This window comes from Coptis chinensis, chromosome 6 (assembly GCF_015680905.1).
Source record: "Coptis chinensis isolate HL-2020 chromosome 6, ASM1568090v1, whole genome shotgun sequence".
Taxonomy (NCBI): domain Eukaryota; kingdom Viridiplantae; phylum Streptophyta; class Magnoliopsida; order Ranunculales; family Ranunculaceae; genus Coptis; species Coptis chinensis.
In genome coordinates this window covers 2263700-2288400 of record NC_141461.1, presented here as the reverse complement: position 1 = coordinate 2288400, position 24701 = coordinate 2263700, and the positions used below count along the sequence as shown (strand labels likewise).

General features: G+C 36.9%; 3 protein-coding genes and 1 pseudogene across 4 annotated transcripts; all 4 read left to right on the top strand.

Moving 5' to 3' along the window:
- Nucleotides 1-8120: 8120 nt before the first annotated feature.
- LOC147490667 (uncharacterized) lies at nucleotides 8121-10247 on the top strand. Of its 2 annotated transcripts, XM_086568544.1 has the most exons (3): nucleotides 8121-8238; nucleotides 8350-8535; nucleotides 9217-10247. In XM_086568544.1, exons 2-3 carry the CDS (start codon nucleotides 8373-8375, stop codon nucleotides 10029-10031), a joined length of 978 nt encoding a protein of 325 aa, XP_086424670.1. In that variant the 5' UTR covers nucleotides 8121-8238; nucleotides 8350-8372; the 3' UTR covers nucleotides 10032-10247. The 2 variants fall into 2 exon arrangements, with proteins under 2 accessions (XP_086424670.1, XP_086424669.1); XM_086568543.1 differs by lacking the exon at nucleotides 8121-8238 and having other exon boundaries at nucleotides 8274-8535.
- Nucleotides 10248-12042: 1795 nt separating this feature from the next.
- LOC147490666 (acetylglutamate kinase, chloroplastic pseudogene) lies at nucleotides 12043-13695 on the top strand (annotated as a pseudogene).
- A 299-nt stretch (nucleotides 13696-13994) lies between these two features.
- Nucleotides 13995-15551, top strand: LOC147490665 (uncharacterized). Its single transcript, XM_086566877.1, has 2 exons — nucleotides 13995-14687; nucleotides 14781-15551. The coding sequence occupies exons 1-2, from the start codon at nucleotides 14301-14303 to the stop codon at nucleotides 15489-15491; spliced, it is 1098 nt and encodes a 365-aa protein (XP_086423003.1). The 5' UTR covers nucleotides 13995-14300; the 3' UTR covers nucleotides 15492-15551.
- Nucleotides 15552-15807: 256 nt separating this feature from the next.
- On the top strand, nucleotides 15808-23769 carry LOC147490664 (uncharacterized). Its single transcript, XM_086565446.1, has 2 exons — nucleotides 15808-16411; nucleotides 23651-23769. Exons 1-2 carry the CDS (start codon nucleotides 15808-15810, stop codon nucleotides 23767-23769), a joined length of 723 nt encoding a protein of 240 aa, XP_086421572.1.
- The last annotated feature ends 932 nt before the right edge of the window (nucleotides 23770-24701 follow it).

Here is a 24701-nt window from a genome sequence, read left to right as displayed (position 1 = left end):
GATCTAGCGGCCTAGCTTTAAGCAGTTCCAATGGGGATTTAAAACCAAGAACTCGACTTGGAAGACGATTAATCAAATAGGCAGCAATTACGACGCCATGAGACCAGTAGTGCTTAGGAACATTCATGTCCAACATAAGAGCACAAGTGGTCTCCAAAAGGTCTCTGTTCTTTCTTTCAACCACGCCATTCTGCTGAGGTGTGCCAACACAGCTAGTTTGATGAATTATCTCCTGGCTACGAAGATACTCATGTAACATATCTTTACAAAACTCAGTGCCATTGTCAGATCTAAACGTCTTGACATTAGCACCAAACTGGTTAGTAATCATAGTATGAAAATCCTTGAATACAATCACAACCCCAGTTTTCGATTTCAATAAATATAACCATGTAGCACGAGATTTATCATCAATGAACAACACAAAATACTTATAGCCATCATAAGAATTAACAGGAGCAGGTCCCCATAAATTTGAATGAATTAACTCAAACAACTTATTTGACACAAAATTCGAGTTTGGAAATGATAAACGAGTTTGTTTAGAAAATTGACAAACATCACAAGCATCATTAGAGTTTAAAGAAACATGCGGAAACAAATTTGACAGGACATGACTAGATGGATGCCCAAGTCTTTTATGCAAAATACGACTCTCAAGTAAATCACTAGCTTGACATGCCTTCTTATGCGACTTCAACAAATAGAGTCCATTGGAATAAATTCCTTTACCAATCGTCCTCTTCGACTTTCGATCCTGAAAGACGACAGAGTTAGGAGAAAAAATGACATCACAATTTAAAGAATTGGTAAGTTTTCCAACAGATAGAAGTTGAACAGGGAATGAAGGAACAACTAGAGTATCACTCTTGAGTTTTTGATAAAAAAAGTTCACTTGACCACTACCTAGAATGGGAACGGTGGAACCATTTGCTATGGAAATATTATGATTTTCAGTTTTGGACACAAAATTATGGACATAGGTAGGGCAATTAGCCATATGATCAGTATCCCCTGAATCAATTATCCATGAGTTACTATTTTTTGGCACAGTAAAATAGGCATGTAAATTACCTGACATATGAGTTGAGGCAAACTGACCTTTGCTAGAAGACATGGACTTAGTGAGCTGTTGGAGAATTTGACTCAACTGATGACTAATATCTGAGTTGGACATTGATGTCTTGGCAACAACAACATGCTCTTTCTTGGACAGTTCCTTTTCCTTCTTAAGATGTGGATATAATTCCCAACAACGATCCTTGGTGTGCCAGTTCTTTCCACAATGATCACAGTGAGATGGTTCCCTTTTTCTCTTACCCTTTTCAAATCCCTGTGGCTTCTTTCTAAAATCGTTTTCTGCAAGTAATACAGTAGATTTAGAGATTGAGGACTTTACCTCGGAGTTCATGGTTTTATTCCTTGTTTCCTCCCTTTGAATAGTTGCACAAACAGCAGCAAGTGATGGAAGAGTGATTTCCATTAGAATGTTGCTTTCCATATTTTCATATTCTGGTTTAAGACTATAAAATACTGTGAAGATTTTATCATCTTCATCCCGTTTCAACAGAGTCTTCGCATCAGTGGTGTGTGGATGATATATGTTTAACTCATCCCACAATTTCTTCAAATTCTCAAGGTGTTCTGTAAAAGTTTTCTCACCTTGTTGCAAAGCACCGATTGCGAGTTGAAGTTCAAACACACGGGCATAATTGTTCTGGTTTCCGTATAAATCTTCAATTGAATCCCACATCTCTTTCGCAGAATCAGAGAAAGTAAAAATCCCAGCAATAGTAGACTCCATAGAATTGATTAACCAAGATCGAACAAGCTGATCATTGGAAACCCAATTCTCATATTCGGCATCATCCACGGCAGGACACACCTTTGCACCATTAATAAACCCTAATTTCCTCTTTCCACCAAGCGATAGCGAAACCGCCCTAGACCAAGGTATATAGTTCGTTCCATTCAAGAGAACTGATGACAGCTTCCAACCAGGATTAGAATCAGTCTCTGTTGTAACAACAGACTTTGGGTTTGGTTTTGGATCTGACATAGTGTATTGTGTTTATCTAGATTGATTTAGAGAGAGATTAAGCGCTCCGCTCTGATACCATGTAGAATTAAACACCTAATTAAAGAGACAAAACACAATGATTTATAATGGTTCGGTGCCAATGCGGCGACCTACGTCCACGGGAGAAGAAATGTTTTATATTGCTTGATTGATGTGGTTTTTGTGTTACAAAGATGTTTATATAGCATAACATGAGTGCATATTTGTGTCTATAGTTTCCAAAAGGATTGGAGACTTTCCTTTATAGAAAACATACGATTCTGACAAATCTCTGTCAAAATCGACTAGGGCGTGCCCTGCGCTCCAATTAGGCTTGTGGAAGGCGCGACCCGCGCTCTTGCCTTTGGTCGACCTCTAGTACCTTCAACCCGACCTGCGCTCGACTTGGCCTTGCCCAAGGCACGACCCGAGCCTTCTCTTTCTTCTCCCACATCAAAACTTCAGGAGACCAAGAGAAATCAAAAGATACTTCAATAAACATTCTTCAAATGGTTTTGCAAGCTGGAAATATTTTTTAATGGTGGTGTAGAAACAGATATAAGTGCTAGATAAAGAAGTTGGCATTAAGCATGAAACCAGGAGAAAGTGGTTGATTGGTGTTAGTGGTGATGCTAAGAGAGTCGTGATATTGTTGCAATAGAGAAACCAAGAAAGGGAATGGAGAAGAGTGGAGGCTGAGAGAATAGGGTTAGAGAATGTTATCATACTTTACCCAGAGTTTAATATATATACTTAACCTACCTTGGGTGTTAAGGTACCCCAATACATGAGAATAGAAAAGACTAGATACGGTTCAGTTTGGCATACCAAACTGATAGTTCACACTTATAGAAACGTGGGACTTTACATACGTCAACAATATATAGGGGGTATCTGCCCTCATACAAGGAGCAAATTAAATAAGAGACGCATGCCCTCATACTCCAACAATTGGTTTCGTACAATTAAAGGGAGGCCAATTGATAGGAATGTTAGAATGTAGGAATGTTAGAGCATCTCTAGGTGGTAGTATCACCTCCCAAAATTTTCAAATTTGTTTCCAAAATTTGGAGTGGAAGCAAATTCGATCGCATCACATGTCCAGCCGCATTCTTGTTCGCAATTTTGGCATTTCAGATGTGGATGCAGAGCGACAGTGGTAATGTCGAGCGCCATTACAAATGTAGCCACAATTTTTTTTTTTTTTTTTTTACCCGGCATCATGCACCAGTGGTACTGTCGCGCAAGTTTTTTTTTTTTTTTTACTTTTTCAATTTAGTGCGACAATGGGAATGTCGCATGAGTTTTTTTTTTTTAATTTGGGGGCAATAGTGGTAATGTCGCGTGACAATATCAATGTCGCGCAAAGTACCTCTATTCCAAATTTGCAAATGATATTTGTGAGCACTTAGAGTTGTCAAAATTTGCGTCTAATTTCTCTAAATTTCGCCTTCAAATTTGAAGGAAAATACTACCACCGCCCAGAGATGCTCTTATATAAACTTTGTCCATTATTCTCTAAACTATGAATCTATATTTTACCATTTACATGATTAATGTTCAAATATAAACTGTCTTGTTTTACCCTGCTTAGTTTGTGCATCTTTGTGACAATAGAGAACCTAAGTCGTTATTTCATTTTATATAACCTTAGTTGAATCTAACATGATAACCACACATATTTGTTTCATGTATAGACGTATATAGTCATGAATTTTCTAAATAGAAAAAAATGAAATCCTTATATTTTCTACCCTCTTTTTCTATATATATAATTTAATAGTGTTCACACTTTTACAATACAATGGTGGGATTGTGGGAAAGTTGTTCTAGTTTCTGTTGTGCCTGTTAATTATTGGTGGATCCGGAAAAGGTTGCTCAGGAGGTGGGACAATCAACAAGACAGTTATTCTTGCAAATGTGGGGAATGTATATCTTATTTCAGGAAAATATTGTTAGTTAAGAACTAATGTGTAATGCAGGTCGTGCACCCACTAGTTATACTAGTTATATTCAAATACTACGGCTTGCTAACCAACAGAAATCTTGTGACTCATGATTTTCCCCCCCTCAAACTTCATCTTAAAATTAGATATTAAAATTGCACATTATTTATTTATTGTGACTCAAAATCAATTCCTTTGAATTGGTTATTGATTATCGTTTGATACCTGCTTTTCGATGGAAAGCTATCTCATTTCTCAATTAAAACTCAAACAGGGTACATGCATTTCGACAGAACTTGAGGTAATGATTGTGATGGGGAAGGAGTACTTAAGAGCTATAGTTTATTAGGTTTAATTATATGACTGTATATATACATCTTAATTGCGTGATGGTATAAAATCTCGTTCTGTTAAGAATGAATTTAATATTAATGTTATATGGTTATTTGGCTGGCCATCTGCATATATGTGGTGAATGAGAGACGCGTTACCTATAATATTTTCTTAATGCCTTGCTAACACGGAATTTGGTCAAAATAAGATTAACTAGCTTTTTCAGTTCATATTGATTTTACTTGTAATTGGACGTTGGCACAATGACAGATTGGCAGCAATTCTACGAAGTTAACAATTATGTGACAAAGGGTTACTGGATTTTATACGCAACCAAATTATGTGTATTTGAATTTGGACGAGATGGGAATATGGGATATAATCATAATCATATAACCCAAAAGAAGAATTTGTGATTATTCTGTTTCTGAGAAAACACTTGACCTTTGCCCCCTACACACAAGAATTTAGACAGATTCCAAAAAGTCTTCGTTTGAAAAAATTTATCTGTAGCAGTCAACTATGTGCACCAGTTTATTGAAAAAAAAAACATGATGCATGTTGGTCCATATCATGACTCGAAAAATTAGCTTCTCCATTTGGTAATGATCATGTGGAATTATGCATTAGTAAAAGATAGAAACTGGTCGACCCAAGGGGTAAGGCAATGAGGAATGGACTCATTGTTATGGGACTATGGGAGTAAGGCTCGGGTTAATTAATGGATGATGATAGAATTGTGAGAGTTTTTAAGTACATCTCCCAAAAACATGTTCAGAGAAATTTTTAACGTATCCTAAAAGACCCACCCCTCATGCAGGACTACGGTACATCTTAGCCTCCCCAGACTCCGCTGTAGTGGGAGCCCTGTGCACTAGGCAGCAGACCCTGTTGAGCATGGTATAAGGATACAAACCATTAATAACACTAGCTGGGCACGCTCGATGTCTTTGTTGTTTTTCACATTTATTTTATGCTATATATCTGAAACCGAAATCAACTGGATTAATAAAAAATCCTGATTCCAAAATTCAAATTTAAATTCCCGACCCGATTTATTGATCTAGATGTAAGGAGGTTTCACTAACCATAATTAGTAATTCGGCGAATTATTCGTTTAATTCGGAAAACGTTTAAAAAAGTCATATTTATCAATGATACAGAATAATTCGTTAATTCGGCAAGAAATCATTAATTCGCGAATTATTCGTATTTTCACTATAAGTTTGCTGAGTATGTTGTCAAATTTTATCGTATTTTTTTATTTTTAGATTCGTATTATACTCGAATTACTTACGAACCTTAATTTTTGCCATCTCCGTTTTTTTTTAATCTGAATTGAAAAAACGAATTTTTATCGAAGCTTGAATTTTATTCAAATATTTTTCCGTATTGAATTTTTGCGGTATTACGAATTGCTAACTATGCCACTATCCCACTAATTTAGACTAAATATGTTAAATTTGTCTGGATAAAAAATAAATAAAAATAAAATAAAATCTGAAAAATTGTCTGGAATTTATGATGAAATTGTCGAAATTTCAGATAGCATAGGATGTGGCATGAGTTGTAATAATAGTGCGAAAATTTGTCCGGAATTTCCAATAAAATTGTTGGAAATCTGTGGTATAGGTTGTAATAATAGTGTTTGGCGAGAGTAAAATCGGAAAAACAAAAAAATACGTATGAAAAAACACTGTAGGTGGGGGCGTGTTTTTTAAAAGAGAGAGAAATTTCACTTTTTCGCATTTTATTTTGTTCCTTTTGTCATAAAATATAAATTTGAACTACTAACATCATTTATTTGACTATATCTTTATAACTGAGGACGTCTAGGGTGCGCAGGATGTACCCGTGTGTAGGCTTCTAGGTCCTTGGACAGTATTTTGTGGAGCAATACACCAGTACTTTTGCTGTTATAAGTGGTCTAGATTCAATACACCACTCTCTATCCTGATGCACACTAGCTTTACTCTTTATAAATAACTGAATTGATGGACAAATTAGATACAATTATATTTGGTTGAAGCAACACTCTCTGCTCCAATGAGATTAAGACTTACAGCCTAGCTCGATCGCTAATGATAAGACTAACCCAACTAGCTTTGCGAAAGAAGGTAAACAGTATATATAACACCCCACCCTAATAGACAATAAATAATATTTCCTTCCAACCTGATTTTTGGTGTTATATGTTATTTACAAGTCATTTGTAGCATCACAAGATGTTAAAAGTAGGGATTAAAAGAAGCGTACAAAATCCTGTTGTAAAATGCTATCATACAGAATCATGTTGTATTTTTGTTGAAGAAGACATAGTCAATCCTGCCTTGAACTGAAAAACATTTAGTAATTTGGTTAAAAATTCAAAACTCATGCAGTCATGCCTAGCTTGAATTAGTTATATACACTTATCCAACACACGTGAACTGGAAAAAACACTTAGTAAGTTTGTTTTAGAATTCAAAACTCAAGCCTTGAATTAGTTATACAACACACGTGAAGGCTTTGAAAGATTGCTAATTATATGCAATAACTTCACGAAGCAAATGGAGGTTTAGTGACAGTAAATTTACCAACACCATTTTCTATTAATAGTAATAAGTTGCCTTTGCATTTATTAAGAAACTGGTAGGAACAACAATGAGCTAGGATTTAGCAAAATGTAATGAATTATATTGAGTGCAGGTCTTATTATAAGAGTCTTATATATAACATACCTACATTTTTAAGACACTCAGTACTTTAAGTGAAATGTATTGACGACCTGTGATTTTGATTGATGAAAACGTAAAACCATGCCAGAAAATGGGGGTGTGTGTTAGAGTGACAGAGGAAGAATATTGTTAAGGAAGTTAGAAAACAGGTGGGATTTGATTAAGAATGTTAAGGGACAGGTACAAAACACCAAAATGAGGATCCCATACACCTGAAGGCCAAGCACCGAAGTATATTATTTTAGTTGTTGTTGTTAATGTTTCGTAAATGGGTCATTTTTAGTTTTTAGCCCATATGATAATAAAGTAATTAGACTTTGGCCCACCCTTAATTCAATATTACATTTTGGCCCATCTAAATTTTCACACCATCACTTCTCAGTTCTCATATATAAAGTTTCTTAATAGTCAAAAGTCAGTAAATGGGTCAAGACCTAATATTGAATTAGGGGTGGGCCAAAATCTAATTACCCTATTATCACATGGGCCAAAAACTAAATATGAGTGTTCTTCACATTGAATAATCATCTAAATGCAGGTGTCGACTAGTAAAGTTGGTAAAATTTTTGGGTGATGATATTAGAGGCCTAGGACTCGAACCAACCCCAAAGAGTTACTGATCTCATTTAAAACAGACTACCGAGCAAAAAATACTTTTAAATAGGCTTGCCAATAAAAATTAAAAAAAAAATCATCCAAATGGTTAATATAATCTTTACCACTAGTTGTAGTTGTTAGATTTAAATTAATTTCATCTTACATTCCAACAAATTAATGGGCAGGACAGAAAAATCAGGAAACACAGGCAGGGATGTGGGACTATTAACGCTCCCCTCCAGCCCGGCCTGCATCAGCAGGCATGGCTAGGGCAAGAGAATACCATTCATCCCTGTGGTTCATCTCCTCTGATGCCATAATAAACGAAATCGTAGAACTCATCTTTTAAAAATGGCCCATAAGGAGAGGGTGCCCAATATGGGATTATGGGATTTTAAACTAACACTTGTGACTTAATGTGCTTAAAAAAATATAGGGGGTTTGATAGATAACAAACTTCTGGACTATTGGAAAAATATGGTAATAAGGAGGAGGTCCAAGAGTATACAGGTTCACAGTATCTTGTAAAACCAACAAAAGTGACTTCTCATCCACAACCCTAACCCACTACTTCATCTTCTTTGGGGTATATATTTGTGCTTCTTCTACTTCTTCTTCTCCTTAATTAATACTGTTGTTATCTTCTTCTAAAGGTTTAACTAAGCTGATGTAAGAGAATTAATTTGGACTTTTGCAGTGATCGAGTTTGTAGTACTAGTGATGATGGAAGACTCAGCTGGAGGTAGTTCTAATGATGATGCAAAGACTTGTTGTCCAAGAGGACACTGGAGACCAGCTGAAGATGAGAAACTTCGTCAGCTTGTCGAACAATATGGTCCTCAAAATTGGAATTCTATTGCAGAAAAACTACAAGGAAGATCAGGTGATCATCTATACTATTGTGGAATCTCTTATTTTCCCTCTCTCTCTCTCTCTCTCTCTCTCATCAACTCACCTAACAATATCTAGTACGTATTGGAATAATATTTGAATTGTGATCAAGATATTTGTGCTTGAGATGAGGTGTCATCAGTGCCTGGATGAAAAAAAATCCTTCTGAATCACTCTTCTTAGATTAGTATGTAGTCTTGCAGCAACTGTCTCTCTCTTCACTCACTTGATATATGTCTCTCAACCCACTTGATATGAAGTTTGATTTTAGAACTCATTGAGATATAGGCTATATCAACTATACATATCCTTCAATGCAATGAAATGTTCTTGCATCATGAATATCACCTCTCTCTCTACCCCCTTGCTTTAGAACTGTTTCTTATAGGGGTCTAATTAGCTAGCACTCCCTCCCTTTTCATTTTTCTTTGCAGGGATATTTTTCAATGAATTTGTTTTTCCACTAATTAGCATGACTTAGTTACAGCCTTACCTTTTCCTCTTTACTGGACTCATGAACTGAAAATTTATATTAAATGATTGATCATATACGTATAACAATGTATTTGCACTAATGACGCGAGTCCATGGATATTCACTTCTTTCTTTTTCTCTTAAACTATTTCTTATATAAGAGAAGGGATTTTAATTACACTTTCATTTCTCTTTGCAGGGAAGAGTTGCAGATTGAGATGGTTTAACCAGCTTGACCCAAGAATCAACAGAAAACCATTCACAGAGGAAGAAGAAGAAAGACTTTTAGCAGCTCATCGTGTCCATGGAAACAAGTGGGCGTTGATAGCTCGTCTCTTCCCCGGAAGAACTGATAATTCAGTAAAGAATCACTGGCATGTAATCATGGCTAGACGGCAAAGAGAGCGGTCAAAGCTTTACGGCAAGAGAAGTAGTCATGATTTTTTTCATAGTGTAACTGGAACCACTACGTCTAATAGTTTTCCCCTAATGTCTTTGACAACTCATGGAGAGTACTACTCAAAAGAAAGTCGCGAGTCTAGTACAATACTTGAGTTTCGAAAAAACTACAAAGATGAAGTCTTTCAGGCATCGCCTTCTAATTCGTGGCACTACTCATTTCCTGGTACAAGCACAACTAACTCAACTCCATTGAAGAATTTTGGTACGGGGCAACGAGATTCATTTAGTACAAATTCTAGTTTCTGCATTACGGAGAAAGACCATTCATCCTATCACTACTACAATTCTTCTATGTATGGCGGATATGGAAACTTAGGTGCAGCAGGAATCAACAAGTACAACAAGGTTGTACATCATCCCTATAGTTGTTCTAGTATTGCCGATGCTTATGGAGGCAGTGGAATGATCAAGAGCGACTTGGTCCGATTTGGGGATAAACTAGCCACACAGTCAAGCAGGCTTAGGGTGACTACTCAACAAGAACAGGGAGACGAGTCCATCAAACACAAGGATGTTCCTTTCATAGATTTTCTTGGTGTGGGTATCTCTTGATTACACAATTTTCCTGGTCCTTTGCGTGGGTGTAACTTATATCTATAGTTAGCTTCTTTGTTTCTTATTTATGTGTCATGTTACAAATATCAAACTTAGTAATGAGTTAGCTATAATCGTTCCACATAGATATTGAGTTTAGCTGATCAGTGATCATGTATGAACTACAATGTCCAAAATCTTAGCAACACAAATATATAGAATAACTTCATTTGATGTTTGTTATTTTTATGATTCTAGTTGCGTGAAGAAGCTGAGGAGTTTGGTACTTCGGTGTTACAACGATTTCCGGGTTTTACATCATACTGTGTTACAAATTTGTTGTTACATGGAAAAAGAAGAAAAAAAAGATTATGGGAATTAGACATGGGATTTGCACCCTTTTGGCAAAGGGGTGCATGAATAATGGTTATTTCCTATATGTCTTTTTGCACTCCACATGCCTAATAGTTCCACGAGAGTGAGTTGCCACGAGATCTCACATTTTACGGTATCGAGATCCCACAATCCACGGCATTGGGTCACTACGAGATCCACATTCTACGGCAGCGAGTTGCCGTGGAAGATTTTTTGTTATTTTTTTTTTCATTTCAAATTTTGAACACACACGACATACATTATAAGAAAAACTTGTGATGAAATTGATGAAGAAGAGTTTTGGTAATTAATACAAACAAAGACTTTTTTTTAGTGAACAGAACCATCTCGTGGCAACTGACTTTTTTTGCGGTGGGTATCAAAAAAAATTTAAAACTAAAAAAAATTCACGATGGTACCTTTTCGCGGCAACTTATTGTCGTGATTTTTTATATGATTAATGGAGGGGTGTCAATAATTTAGAATTGGTCAAAAGAGTGCCAATCCCATAAAACGGGGTGTAAATACCGGCGACCGTTACTAGATCGACAGGCTAGGCGGCTTCCTTTGAAATAATAATATTTCAATTTTAGGGTGTGTTTGTTAAATTTTAACTCATGGAAAGGAAATAAAATAAAATGGGTGGTCAACTATGGAATGGAATGGAATGGAAATGAAATAATTTTAAATGGTATGTGTTTGGTAAACTGGGGAAAAAAAAGTAAAAACTGGGGAAAGGAATAATCATATTTGTTTGCAAAAACTATGGAAAAGCCCATTTCCTTCCATGGGTAAACAAACGCTTTAAAAACTATAGAAAACGTGGACCACTCTTATTTTTCTTTCCTTTCCATAGTGTTTCCATCATAACAAACACACCTTTATTATCTTCGCCATGCTTTCTTTGAAATAATAATATTTCAATTTTATTATCTTCGCCATGCATTAGAAATACATTGATAGATCTGTCTAGATATTGAAGAATGGAGGAAGAACCCCAAACGCAACAAAAAGGACCGGACGACTATCTCATAAGTTAATAACCAATAGAATTAGGGGTTGTTTGTTTTTTTATTTTTAAGCATTCAGCACCGCTGAATACTAAGTTTTCAGCCTTCAGCGAAAGGTAAGTTGTTTGTTTTTCTAGGAGTCTTCAGCATTCAAAGGTCCAAACCGACTTCAGCATTCCGCGTTTCTTTTCTCACTGAACGCTGAAGAAAGAGTTGCCCAAGTTAGGTTTCCACCTCTACCCTTCCATAACTTCATAACTCTCTCTACCCTTCCATAACTTGATAACCCCCACAACGTAACTCGATCATCTTCTCCCACTTTTGGCTGTTGCTCTATAATAACTAGGTACGTAAAAATCGTGTGTTATCAATTTTTTTTTTCTAGCAAATACTGATTTCTCTACTCTATTTATCTTTGATCCATTCTTAATATTTGTTGTGTATACCGTTTATATATCTGTTTGTTTTTGTGTTTTTGTTGTTTTTTTGATTGGCAAAGATGTTTTTGTGTTTTTGTTAAGTTCTTTTTATATATCCAGTACCGTTCATAATCAGTAGGAGTTCACGCAGAATACATTCTCATGATATACACATATATATATAGCTAGAACAATTCTGATTTCTACACAACTTTTCTTGATCAAATGGAAACACTTGAAGTGCTTACCTACTTTTTAAGGATATTGGGTTCTGAAACTAAAATGCAGATGGTGATTTATGGTATTGGCAGCATTGAGTCATATGATTGTCCTAGGTTGCGGTTGTCTTTTGCAATCTTGATTAAGAGAAAGTTTGATTGGATTGGAGACATTGAGGTGTTTGACCTAGTTCTTTCGACAACAGAAACCAATGCATTGGAAGCTTTGGGTTATAACGTTGTACTGTGCTCAAGGTAAACGAGCAAGGACGTGACAAAGTTTGTGAAGCCAACAATGTTCTTCATGCCACATTGTGAGGCGATTGTATGACAATCTATTATGGGCAAATTAAAGCCCGTAAAATTTGAATCGATGGTATTGTTTGGAAACAACTTCAAAAGTATGAGCAGTATGTGTACAAAGAAGACCTTGTTTTGTTGTCTTGTGTTGGTATTAGACCTGTTTTAGTTCATGGGGGTGGTCCGTAAATCAATATTTGGTCAATAAAGTTAACATTCAAATTCATTTTTCTTAATGGTCTTCGCTACGTTCTGGACGCTTGGCGACTATGGAAATCGTCGCGATGGTACTTGTGGGGAAGGTTAATAAGGGTTTAGTTTCACTTATTAATAAAGGCGGGTGCAACGGCGGTTGGTCTTCTTTGAATAGATGGTTATTTACTAACCGCTAGGCAAAATCATCTGCGACTTGGGTTTTGTGGCTTACATTGTGAGAGTTGATCGTCGCCGTTTTCGCCCCACTTGTTGATACCGGGTTATTCCCGTGATTGCGTGCGTGGCGAATAATGAGGATGGGTAGACTTTTAATATTAATGCCGATCTTGTGGGGGAGAGATAGCGGCGCACTTGGGGCGAAAAGTTGATATTGTTGGCCCGATATTGCCGGGATTTTAGAAGATAAGAATGATCCTAGTACTTTGGTGAAGCAAATTGATATTAAGGGTGTAAAGAGGATAGTGGAGGACGGGAAGGTAGCTGGTGGAATGATTCCGAAGGTAAATTGTTGTGTTAGATCGCTTGCGCGCATGAAACCTACTGAAGTACTCTTGAGCTAATAAGATAATCTTCTGTAGTCCATCGCCTATGGTTGTGAGCAGTTGGATATGCAACTGAAATCCGAAAAAAGATCAGCAGGCATGCATGATCTGAATTTACATTGCATAAAGGCGGCACAAACATTAGTGGACAAGGCAAGCACCTAGGGGACCCTTGAAAATTCTAGTAAAACCTCTTGGAGATGGAATTAACCTTTCCTCACATTTTAGGTGCCAGACTTTTCCAAGGAAAACTTTCCAGATTCAAGTAGTTCAATTAAAAAATATAAATAAGTCGCACTTTTTCAATTTGTTTAGTTCCTTCTTATTATTTTATTGTGTCCTAAAACTCTTAATGCCTGGCTTCAAAGATAGGGCAATGTTGATGATGTTTATTATTTCAAAGAGAGGGCAATGTTGATGATGGAAGGGTAAAACATTCTTTACTTACTGAAGTTCTTACTGATGAAGGAGCTGGTACTATGATCACTGGTTGATGTTACTTTATTTATGTACTTAGACTTTTGATCTTTGTATGATTAGAATCTATAAACTCACTGTGTAAGGATTTTCAAAAAGAAATTATGCGAGTAATTTTGAATTTATTGGTGCTTTAAAGTGCTTAGAATTTGTTTTTGGTATATGTTCATGTGTTTTCATATGAGAATCTTGTGGAGTCAGAGGACTGAGATCATAGAAATATAGAATATGGATCGTTATTAGCCCAATGTAAGGTAATTTGTAGGAATTTTAGTCCATAGGTATATAGAGATGCAATGATTATGTGCATTCTTAACAGGGAGAAGGGTGGTGAAATGTTTGGAGAAGTTAATGGTGTAATTGACACGAACTCCCAAAGTTGCTAACTTGTTAAGGGATTTCACCATATGATATACAAATATGATCTACAAGATGCAGTAGAGTTCGATAGTTTAGACTTCTACCAAATACGTACCTTGAAGTCTTTTTTTGATATGTACCTTGAAGTCTTGAATGAATACTCTTAGGAAGTTGAGAAACTCTCCACTAGCTGTAATGAGAAGTTAGAATAAAAGTTAAAAGTAGCTTGATTTATTCTTAGTGAGTAGATTGTGTAAATATTTGTTTTTATTCAAAACTGCATTCGTCTATGCTTCTATGTATTTTTTTTTTATTTTATTAGTGGGCATTACTTTAAATTCATTTAAATGGCTAATGAGTGACATTAGGTATGGGTCCTCGGAAGGAAAAATTAACTCCAAGAGTTAAGAAAGAGAAAAAAACAACTCAGGAAGTGGTTGAGAAATATGCTCCAAATCTTAGGTTAAAGACTGATGATACGTGGAAAAAATGTTTCATCGAAATGTGTTTGGACGAGGTTAATAATAAAGGCTTTAGTGGAACTTCATTAAAATCAGAGTCATGGACTAAGATTAATGAAAAAATGAGCAAGAATTACAATGTCCAATACACACAAAGGCAACTCAAGAACCAATGGGATTATCTCCGAAAGCAATATGCGGCATGGAGGTTACTATCAAAACGGACGGGACACGGAGTCGATTTTGTTGGAGGTGTCTTTGAATTCCCGGATGAAGTTTGGGATGACTTAATTGAGGTAGAAACCCACATTTTTTTGTTCATACAAGTTATATAAGCGTATGCATATTATTTTATTTGTTTAATTTGATTTTTTTTTTGCTATAAACAGAAATATCCGTTGACGGGTCAATTCAGGCATGCTCCGTTGATGAATAGGGAGTTGTTAGAATCCTTGTTTGAGCCCACCCTAGCTTCTGGTGATGAAATGTTTAATCACAAGCATCCAATTCCAATGACAAATCCCCCCAATGATGATGTTGCAAAGGTTCAGAATATTGAAAGTGATGGAGATGAGGATAACCAGATTCATGGAGCTGATTACTTCCCTAATGTCACAATTTGTGGGGACTATGATCCTTACACATCACAGGATGTACCCATGGATGACACACAATATAATCCTTCTCATGATATCCTATCTGATAATGAAGAATCTCCTACATATGTACAGAATACTCCAGCAGATGGACCACCTAACCAAAGACAGGTTCCGACTACATCACGAGCAAAGAGTGATGTAAGTAGCTCGCAACAAAAACGTAAGAGAGATTCGATTGAGCCAGCAGATCCTCTTGTTAAGAGTATTGGGGAGCTTGTGGAGATGGTGAAGGCTGAAACCATGGGAGACAAGAAGCTTGTGGATGAAGGTGATGCGCAGGTGCAAGAGTTATATGTTTTGGGTTTGCTAGATGATTCTCTTTATCTTAACTCCTTGGAAGCTCTTTCCCTCCACCCTTCTCATAACAAGAAACTTCTGAATCTTCAAGAAAATAGGCTTAAGATCCAATTCCTGAAGAATATTACTTCTAGGATGACATAATCTTTGCAGCGTTAATTATTTGGATGACTATCGTATTTATATTTTGTTGACTTGGATTACTGCCATATTATGGTTATTATGACTCAACATTTATGAGTATTTTTGTTGACTTGATTGCTTATGGTTGCTATAAACTTGCTACTTTGAGGTTAATATTTAATTTAATTTGATTTATTTATTTATTATTATTATTTTAATTCAGGGAAAATGACACAACGACAATGGTTATTAGTGTATTTAATCATAATATTCACATGGCTTTCAACAAAGCGTAAGCGTATAAGGCAGAAGATATGCATATCCGCTTCTTCGAAAAATGTATGTACAAGAGCTTCTACATGGAACTTCCACACATATGTTTAACATGTTAAGGTTGAAGAAGCCTGCCTTCATTATGTTATGTGATCACTTTCGGCAAAGGGAGTGGCTTCATGATAGTAAACATATTGATGTAGAGGAAAAAATAGCTATGTTTTTAATGACTATTGGTCACAATAAGCGAAATCGATCAATAGTGGATCGATTTCAACATTCAACACAAACCATTAGTAAGTGTTTTCATGAGGTGCTAGTGGCAATGCTCCATTTCTCAAAGGAGATGATAATTGATCCGCCGTTTGATGGGGTTATTCATAAAGGTGGATCTCATTACCAACGCCGTCTTAAGAGAGGACCATTTAAAGGAGCAATTGGAGCTTTGGATGGTACATTAGTAGATGCACACATTCTACTTGATAAGCAAATTCCCTTTCGAGGAAGAGGAGGTAAGGATTGTTTCCAAAATGTTCTTGGTGTGTGTGATTTTGATATGAAATTTACTTATGTGATGGCTGGATGGGAAGGGATTGCACATGATGCTCGTGTATTAAATGAGACATTAAGGTGGCCTGAAAAAAACGGATTTCCATTGCCTCCTGAAGGTACGTATCAAAACAACCTCACTGATCAAATATATATTTTTGGTTTACATATTTATGTGTCTCATTATTGTAGGTATGTATTACTTGTGTGATCTTTGCATACACACATACTAGGGGCTTTATGTGTCCTTATAGGAATGCTAGGTATTGGTTGGCAGATTTTAATCAGCGGTGGTCGATCCTAAAACAAAGAAGAGAAATTTAATCAGGCACATTCTTCGCTAAGAAATGTGATTGAGAGAACATTTGGTGTCTTGAAAGCAAGATTCAAGATATTGAAGAAGATGGCTCCATATAGTTTTCGCACACAAGTTCAAATTGTTGTAGCATGCATGGCAATACACAATTTTCTCCGTTCTGTGGCCCATTGATGATGATGATCGATTGTTCAAGCGATATGAAAAAAGAAAATGTGACTATTCCATGAGGTCTTCAATTAACTCGACAGACCAGAAGCACCACCAAGTATAAATCACACATTTGGACCTGAGGCACATGAGTACATGATCAACTTGCGTGATCAAATTGCAGAACAATTGTTTAATGGGCATATATGATCAAGTTTACAAGAGCCGAACTTTGGAGTTACTTGTAATGTCATTTAACTTGGTATGCAAATTTTATAGATGACCTTATGGTTATTGAACTATTATTTATGTTTATATTTTTAGTATTTTTTTTTATCTCATATTACTATATGAGTCTTTTAGGCGTCAAAATGTTGAATAAACAAAAGAAATTACATCAAATCCATTTTAACTCTTTGGTTTTACAAGTAATCAAGTTAGTGTTCAAAATAGATTGCAAGGGTAAAATGTCTAAATGATTTATATTCAAATTCGTGAGTCGGTGATTCTCGACGAAAAACAAACATGTTTTTCTCGAAGTTCAAAGATTCAGCATTCAAAGATTCGAAAGGTGGGTCATTCAAAGATTCAGATTCGAAATTCAGAGGCTCAAAAAAACAAACGACCCCTTAATCCACATTTTTTAGTTTAAAACAAAATAAACTCCTATCTATTGATGGCTCCCAAGTCTTAGGTAGAGTTCTGCTATTCCTTTCGATCCAAGGAGCCCAATAGACAGAAATTGTGGAAGTCTTTTTCTCTTGCAAATTAATAAGTTTAACAATGAAAATGCATGTAGCTCCTTGGATCCAGCGGAAAAGATGGCATCTATGTGTATGATTAATTGGTGAGCAACGTATAGACTGAAAACGTTACTGCACTTACCCAGATAGAAATTGAACAAGCCTGATGATTATCAGCCTTCTGGAATCTGGACCATCTGACTTAGGTGCTTGAAATGCATGACGAAGTTTTAAGTTCAATGCTTGAAATGCTTGAACTTTATTAGTTTAACAACTTCTCTCGTGACGTCACGGGCGATTTTATTGGCGACTTCAAGTTTCCAACACCATCCAACGGCTCTTTTGAGTATCTAACTGTTCTCTGAGCACCGCTAATCGGAACACCACCGGAGTACAACTCCTTTTTACGTTTACGTATTACAGGAGATTCATCTCCACCTCCACCTTGAGGCTAATTATCCCAAAATCTCTTCTTTTTTTATCTGAAAAAATAAATAAATAAATAAATCTTTTAAAACCCAATCAGTTCTCTTTTACTCTCTACCCGATTGAGGTCAATCCTCACTTGAAAAGATTCGAAGAAAGTGGATCCATAATTTGTTGGCTCTGGCATTAAGCCTTTAGTCTCTTCATTTCTCACTGCTCTCGACCAACAGCTCCAACTCTTTTGAGATACTATTTCAACGGAGGGCTGGCACCACCACCACACCCTGCACAGGCTCTTTGTGAGTTCGGAAGTGGCATTCTCTCTTAATTGAACACCACCAAATCCACCTTCGCTAAAGGAAACACTTTGTCTAGCATAGCCCTTCTGGCTTGTTTCTCCCTTTTACAAACGAGTAGTTTCTGTGGCACCTCATTTTCCATGCTCTAGCATTGCTTGAATATTGCTTTTCTAGTCTTAGTCTTGGTCCTGCTCCTTGCTTTTCTATACGGTCAGTCACAATATTGACTCCATCTTGTGGAAAGCGGGGAATTGCACACTCGGTGTTTGATTACGCGTACGACACGCTCTACGTGATCGGTGATCCAATTGGGTTTGCAGACAGATAACTCTCCTAACCCATCTTTGATTTATTTACTTTTTTACTTATCATGGTAAATCAGAACGGTTATTGGCCGTGATAAGCTTGGTAGTAACCTCATTGTCAATTGTCGCTACTAAAAGACATACTTATTTCTTTAACCTCATCGTTTACTTGTTGCTACTACATTGTATACTCATTTTGCATATTAGTGTACTGTAGCATAGGTTTTAACTCGCTTTTGTTTTCGGGAATGTGTTTTGGTTTGCTTAGTTTTGCATATTGATTGCTATATACGAACATATGCGTGCTGCTACAATTTTATTTTCTCACATGTTTTATGTGTTTATTCTGAGAATGGTCATGCACTACTAGCATCTTTTGGTAGTTTGTTGTATGCATCTGAATACGCCTCAAATTTTTCTTTAGTTTGGTTTTCTCTCTACCCTCCTTGTTTGAGAAGGGATGAACATTTTTTATTGGAATTGTCAAGGAAGTAGAAAACCTGCGACAATAAAAGAACTCCAAAGCCATATTAAAACTCTCAACCTTGATATTTGTTTCATTTCTGAAACAAAGGCAGATTTGTCCACTAGTACGAAGAGATTCTCCCCCCTGGGGTTCTCTCATTCTATTTGTGTCCCTGCTAGTGGGCACAGTGGTGGTCCTTTGGCTAGGATGGAAGTCAGCTCTTGATCTTGAAATCCTTTTTTCATCCAGTTGCTACATACCGGCACTTGTGAAAACCTCCCCAGATGATAAGCATTGGCTTTGCACTTTTGTTTACGGTCACCCAGACCATTCTCAGAAGGGCCCACTATAGAAGAGTTTCACGGATTTGGCTGCTACTCACACTATTCTTTGGCTTATAGTCGGGGACCTCAATGAGATTACTTACAGGAACAAAAATCTGGAGGTCCACCTTTCGACCCAGCTCATGCTAGCCATTTTTTAGATTTCATGTTTTCAGCAGACTTCTTAGATATGGGCTATGAAGGGGGGCTTTTCACATGGAGCAACAAGAAACTTAAAAATAATAGTGAAGCCCTTACAAAACAGAGACGTGATAGAGCTATTGTGAACTCTAATTGGCGAACTTTGTTCCCTGATGCTCGCACTAGTACTATCAACCTTCCTATCATTAGATCGGATCATGGACCCATTATTGTCCACCTCAAGCCACCTCTGGTTTCAACCCTGAAGCAGTTTCATTTCCAGTCTAAGTGGACATCTTCTCTCGAGTGTAAAGTTGTCATTGATAAATCTTGGAACACACGCTTTAAAGGTTCACATGCTTACTGTTTTTCTCAAAAGCTTAAACGGGTGAAAAAGGACCTCAAAGTCTGGAATCGTAATGTGTTCCGCAACCTTCACTTTCGGATAAGAAAACTAAAAGAAGATATAAATATTTGTCAGTAGAATCCCAACTATGACCTCGAAGAAGAGAACAAGCTACAAGAAGAATTGAGTCAAGCTCTGAAACTTGAAGAAAAACTTTGGAGGGATAAATCACGAGATACCATGCTTCATTGTGATGGCACCAACTCTCAATTTTTCCACATGTCCACGGTGGTGAGAAGAAATTGCATAGCAATAATTAAAATCAGAGACACTACTGGAAATTGGGTAGAAGGAGGGTAGAAGGAAGAGATCAGATTAGCAACACCATTGTTAAGCATTTCCAAAACCTCTTCACATCTTCAAACCCTAACATCCATGTCGCCGACTTGAATATAATTGAGCCTACCATCACAGATGCAGAAAATTTTGATCTCACTCGGGCTGTTACTATCGATGAGATTCAAGACGCCTTATTCTCTATGGACCTTCATAAAGCACCAGGACCGGACGGTTTTACTCCCTTATTCTACCAAAAATATTGGGACATCATCCACCTTGATCTCTTGCATACTGTGCAAAGTTTTATGACTTCTGACCATCTTCTGGCTGAGTTAAACCACACAAACATCACCCTTATACCCAAAGTCCAGGGCCCAGAAAATCTAAACCAATTTTAACCTATCAGCCTTTGCAATGTCAGTCTTAGAATCATACTAAGATTCTTGCAAACCGCCTAAAACCACTACTCGAGAAGATCATATCTCCATCCCATAGTGCTTTTGTCAAGGGAAGACAAATCTTTGACAATATTGTTCTAGCCTATGAGATTATCAGGACTCTCAAGCGAAAGAAAGGCGCAGCTGGTTATATGGCCATAAAACTAGATATGAGCAAAGCTTTCGACAAAGTTGAATGGAGTTTTCTTTTAGAAACGTTAGAAGTTTTTGGCTTCTACAAGAAATAGAGGAATTGGATTAAACAATGCATCTCAACTACTTCTCTATCTTTTAAGCTGAATGGTTCTCCTACTGGTCTCCTTAAGCTAGAGCGAGGAATTAGGCAAGGAGATCCTCTTTCGCCTTTCCTCTTCATCATATGCACAGAAGTTCTATCTAGACTCCTTGACAAGGCCGAAATCAACAATCAACTCCATGAGATCAAAATTAGCCGATCAGATACTCCCATATCTCACTTGCTATTTGCTGATGATAATTTTATTTTTTGCAGGGCTAATATTGATGAATCTCACAAGCTCAAACATATCCTCGATGTTTTTAAGAATGTCTCTGGCCAGGAAATAAATTTTCAAAAATCTGGCATTTTCTTTAGCAAGAACACTCACCACAAACACCAGAGATTGGTGAAACGGATTCTTAATATTACCAAATGCATTACTTCGGACAAGTACCTGGGAGCACCCTTGGTATTAAGCAGACGGAGTACACAAGACTTCAATGAGGTCACTACTCGAGTTTTTCAAAGGATGGAAGGCTGGAGTGCTAAGATTCTCTCCCAGGCAGGAAAAGTCACTCTCATCAAATCAGTCACTTTAGCCATACCGTCCTATCTTATGTCAATATTTGATGTACCGACTACCACATATTCCAAACTAGACTCAATGAATGCAAACTTCTTGTGGGGACAGAATGAGAACAATGCAAACAAAACTCATTTCATCTGTTGGAACAAAGTTTGTCAACCCAAATCACAGGGCGGGTTAGGCATCAGACTTGCCTCAAACCACAACACAGCTTTACTATTTACTTTTTTGGAGATTGATCAAAGAACCTGAAAAAATTTGGGCATCTAGCCTTATCAAAAAGTATTCTCCTAGAACACCCATTCTCAAAGCAAAAAGCTCGTCTCATTCTTCCAAAATTTGGAAGGGCATTATAAAAGCTCACAATGAAATCCTGCCAAACTTGTGTTGGCATATTGGTAATGGTGCAAACATTGACATTTGGTTGGATCCGTGGATCCCTACCATACGCGCGTGACCATAAACCTTTTGGGCCACCACCCAAGCTAAACCAGTTTAAGTTTGTATCCGATCTTATTGATCCCATAACCAGGGTATGGAACTTGGATATTATAAATGAGTTATTCATCTCCGCAGTGGCAGACGAAATTCTTAAGATCCCACTCAGTCAGACTGTTCATGACGATACTATCAGATGGTTGGGAGTAGGGGTGACTTCGGATCGGATTAACCTCCTTCGGAATTTTTCCAAATTTTTTTCGGAACCTAATATACTAGCCAAATCCGATCCAATTTTTTTTCGGATTCAAAATATATTTCCAATTTGAACTTTCGAAATTTCGAATAACTTCGAAAATTTCGAATACTTGGTAAATTTTCAAAGATCTCTTTACTTTCAATTATTTTTGAATATCATACGACAATGTTCATTGTAGGGAGAGAAAACCATGTCCACAACACCAATGTACCAACAACAATACGCTTGTTTTCGAGAAAACCCATTTTCATTCAAACAAGTGATCCAAGAAAAAAACGAGAAAAATAACCTGCGACCACCAATAGCAAGCATTGCATTACGTTGAGGTCCGGGTATTTGTAATGTTTCAATCTTTTTAGTGTGTGAAAATTGAAGCGTGAAGTGTCCGCATAAATAATGGATTATGGTCTTGGACTCTAAGTAGCTTTACATAATATTCTATCTATTGGAATTTGGCTTTTGGATTGGTCCGAAGTCATTGTATGACTCAATGACATTTTTTTCATATCATTGTTGTTATGGCGAGGCGGTGTAATGACAAAGTAGAGTGGTCCAATTCAAGTGGGGAAGTAGCAGCTAGGTTATGTTTTTGTTTTGTTTTTGGAAATAAAAAACTAGAAAATGAATGAACGGTCGAGATCTAATCAAGTGGATAGTGAGAGAAGTATATATTTTCTGAATAAATTGGCAATAATATCGGAAATTTCGGATCGGATCGGATTTTATAATTATATCCAAATCCGATCCAATTTTTTTTCGGAATTTTCAGAAATCGGAAAATCGGAAAATCGGCCCATGAAAACTACACCCAGAGCCAGACCAATTTCGGGTCGGATTTCGGAAAAATCGAAAATTCGGCAAAAAAAGACACCCCTAGTTGGGAGAGAAGAATGGTGAACTCACAGTTAAATCAGTGTACAAGTATATTAGCAGTGATTACTAAGAAAATTCACATTTTTCTTGGAATTATATCTGGCACCTCGACACTGCTCAACAGGTAAAGCTCTTCTTATGGAAAGCAGTAAAAAATGCCTTGCCGACAAAGGAAAATTTGAGTTACCGGAATATAGTCCAGTCATCTACCTGTACGAGATGTAATAATCATGTGGAGTCAACCTCCCATGCTCTCTTCCATTGTACTATGCTCAAGCGTATTTGGTATGATTCTGGTCTTGGCCTAAGAACTGAAAATTGGAACCCGAGTGATAATCTCAGCTTCGTCTTGAGTAGTCTCATCAATCGACACAATAATAAGCACGATATCATTGACATGCTTAGCTCTGTAGCTACAACCATGTACTCCATATGGATCGATCGGAATGACCTCACCTTCAACAACAAGCAAACTCCTATCACCGCTATCCTCTTTAGGGTAAGCACTTACATCACCAAGAACAACCAACCACTTATCAAGAGTACCAATTGGCCCAACAGAGGCTCAAATTAATGGTGTTACATATCTACAGATGCATCTTGGGTGGACAATTACACCGAAGCAGGCCTTGGTTTGCTTTATGGAACTTTGCTGGTATATGCATTGGTGTAGGAAATGACAGAGTTAGAGCTAGGGACGCAGAAGAGGCTGAAACCATAGCTATCCTTGAAGGACTGCAATTAGTACAACAGTTGCAAATCAATAAAGTAGCAATATTGTCATACTGTTAAACCCTTGTTGCTGTCTTGGAGCGTAGAGGAACAACGCTTTCCTGGGGAGCAACGTCTATAGCTCATGATATATAGTTCTTATTATCTAAATTAGTTGAGTGTAAATTTTACTATGTTAGTAGGACCCTGAACTTTGTGGCCCATAGTTTAGCTTTTAGAAGTAGACGGGCCCTTCTGTATTTTTGTCTGGACTCTGTTTCAGCACGGTCCCTAGTTGAGTTATCATTGAGTCTGTAATTTTGTAATCTTAGAGAGTCGATCCCTTTTTATGGGCTAACTCCTTTTTGCTCACCAAAATAAATAAATAAGGTTTTAAGTTCAATATAGAATGGTAATCCGCATATCCAATAGCAAATAAAATCGTTTTCTATAGAGCCCATGCTTGGTATCCTATAAAGCGCACTCATAGTTTGGGATTTCGGAATTTTTGGAATTTCGACAAATTCAAAAACCGAAATTCATCAAATTTCGACTCTTATTATATTCGGAATTTCAATTGATTTCAGAATAATTAATATTTTAACTTTATATTCGGAATTCCGGTTTTTTGAAACACCGAAATATTAAGCGGAATTCCGAAGTTTCGTTCGGAATCACGAACACGGAGCGCACTTCACAGCAAAATGCTCGCCAGGAATATTTCGTTCAGAAGTGTTTGGTTTGGACTTTGGAAGTTTGGAGACTGAAAGTTCAATTCTAGCAAATCGTTTTCCACGACTACCATTTTAAGCTTAAAAATTTACAAATCATTAAAGCCAATAACCCAACTTAACAATCATTAGACTGACTTTGGAAAGGCTGAAGACAATAATTTGCTGACGCCTGAGGAATGATTTAACGATCGATCACATACTGATATGGAGCCTTTTTTAGGAAAACCGAAAACCACGCACCCATGTGACTCATGGGTTGGGGCCTTGGATGACAAAGTG

Bases quoted from the DNA above. Each gene is read 5' to 3' on its own strand.
- LOC147490667 (XM_086568544.1), top strand. From the start codon at position 8,373: ATGATGGAAGACTCAGCTGGAGGTAGTTCTAATGATGATGCAAAGACT. The intron at 8,536-9,216 runs GTGATCATCTAT...TTCTCTTTGCAG, and splicing joins AAAACTACAAGGAAGATCAG to GGAAGAGTTGCAGATTGAGA.
- LOC147490665 (XM_086566877.1), top strand. From the start codon at position 14,301: ATGGGTCCTCGGAAGGAAAAATTAACTCCAAGAGTTAAGAAAGAGAAA. The intron at 14,688-14,780 runs GTAGAAACCCAC...TGCTATAAACAG, and splicing joins TTTGGGATGACTTAATTGAG to AAATATCCGTTGACGGGTCA.
- LOC147490664 (XM_086565446.1), top strand. From the start codon at position 15,808: ATGTATGTACAAGAGCTTCTACATGGAACTTCCACACATATGTTTAAC. The intron at 16,412-23,650 runs GTACGTATCAAA...GCATTGGTGTAG, and splicing joins ATTTCCATTGCCTCCTGAAG to GAAATGACAGAGTTAGAGCT.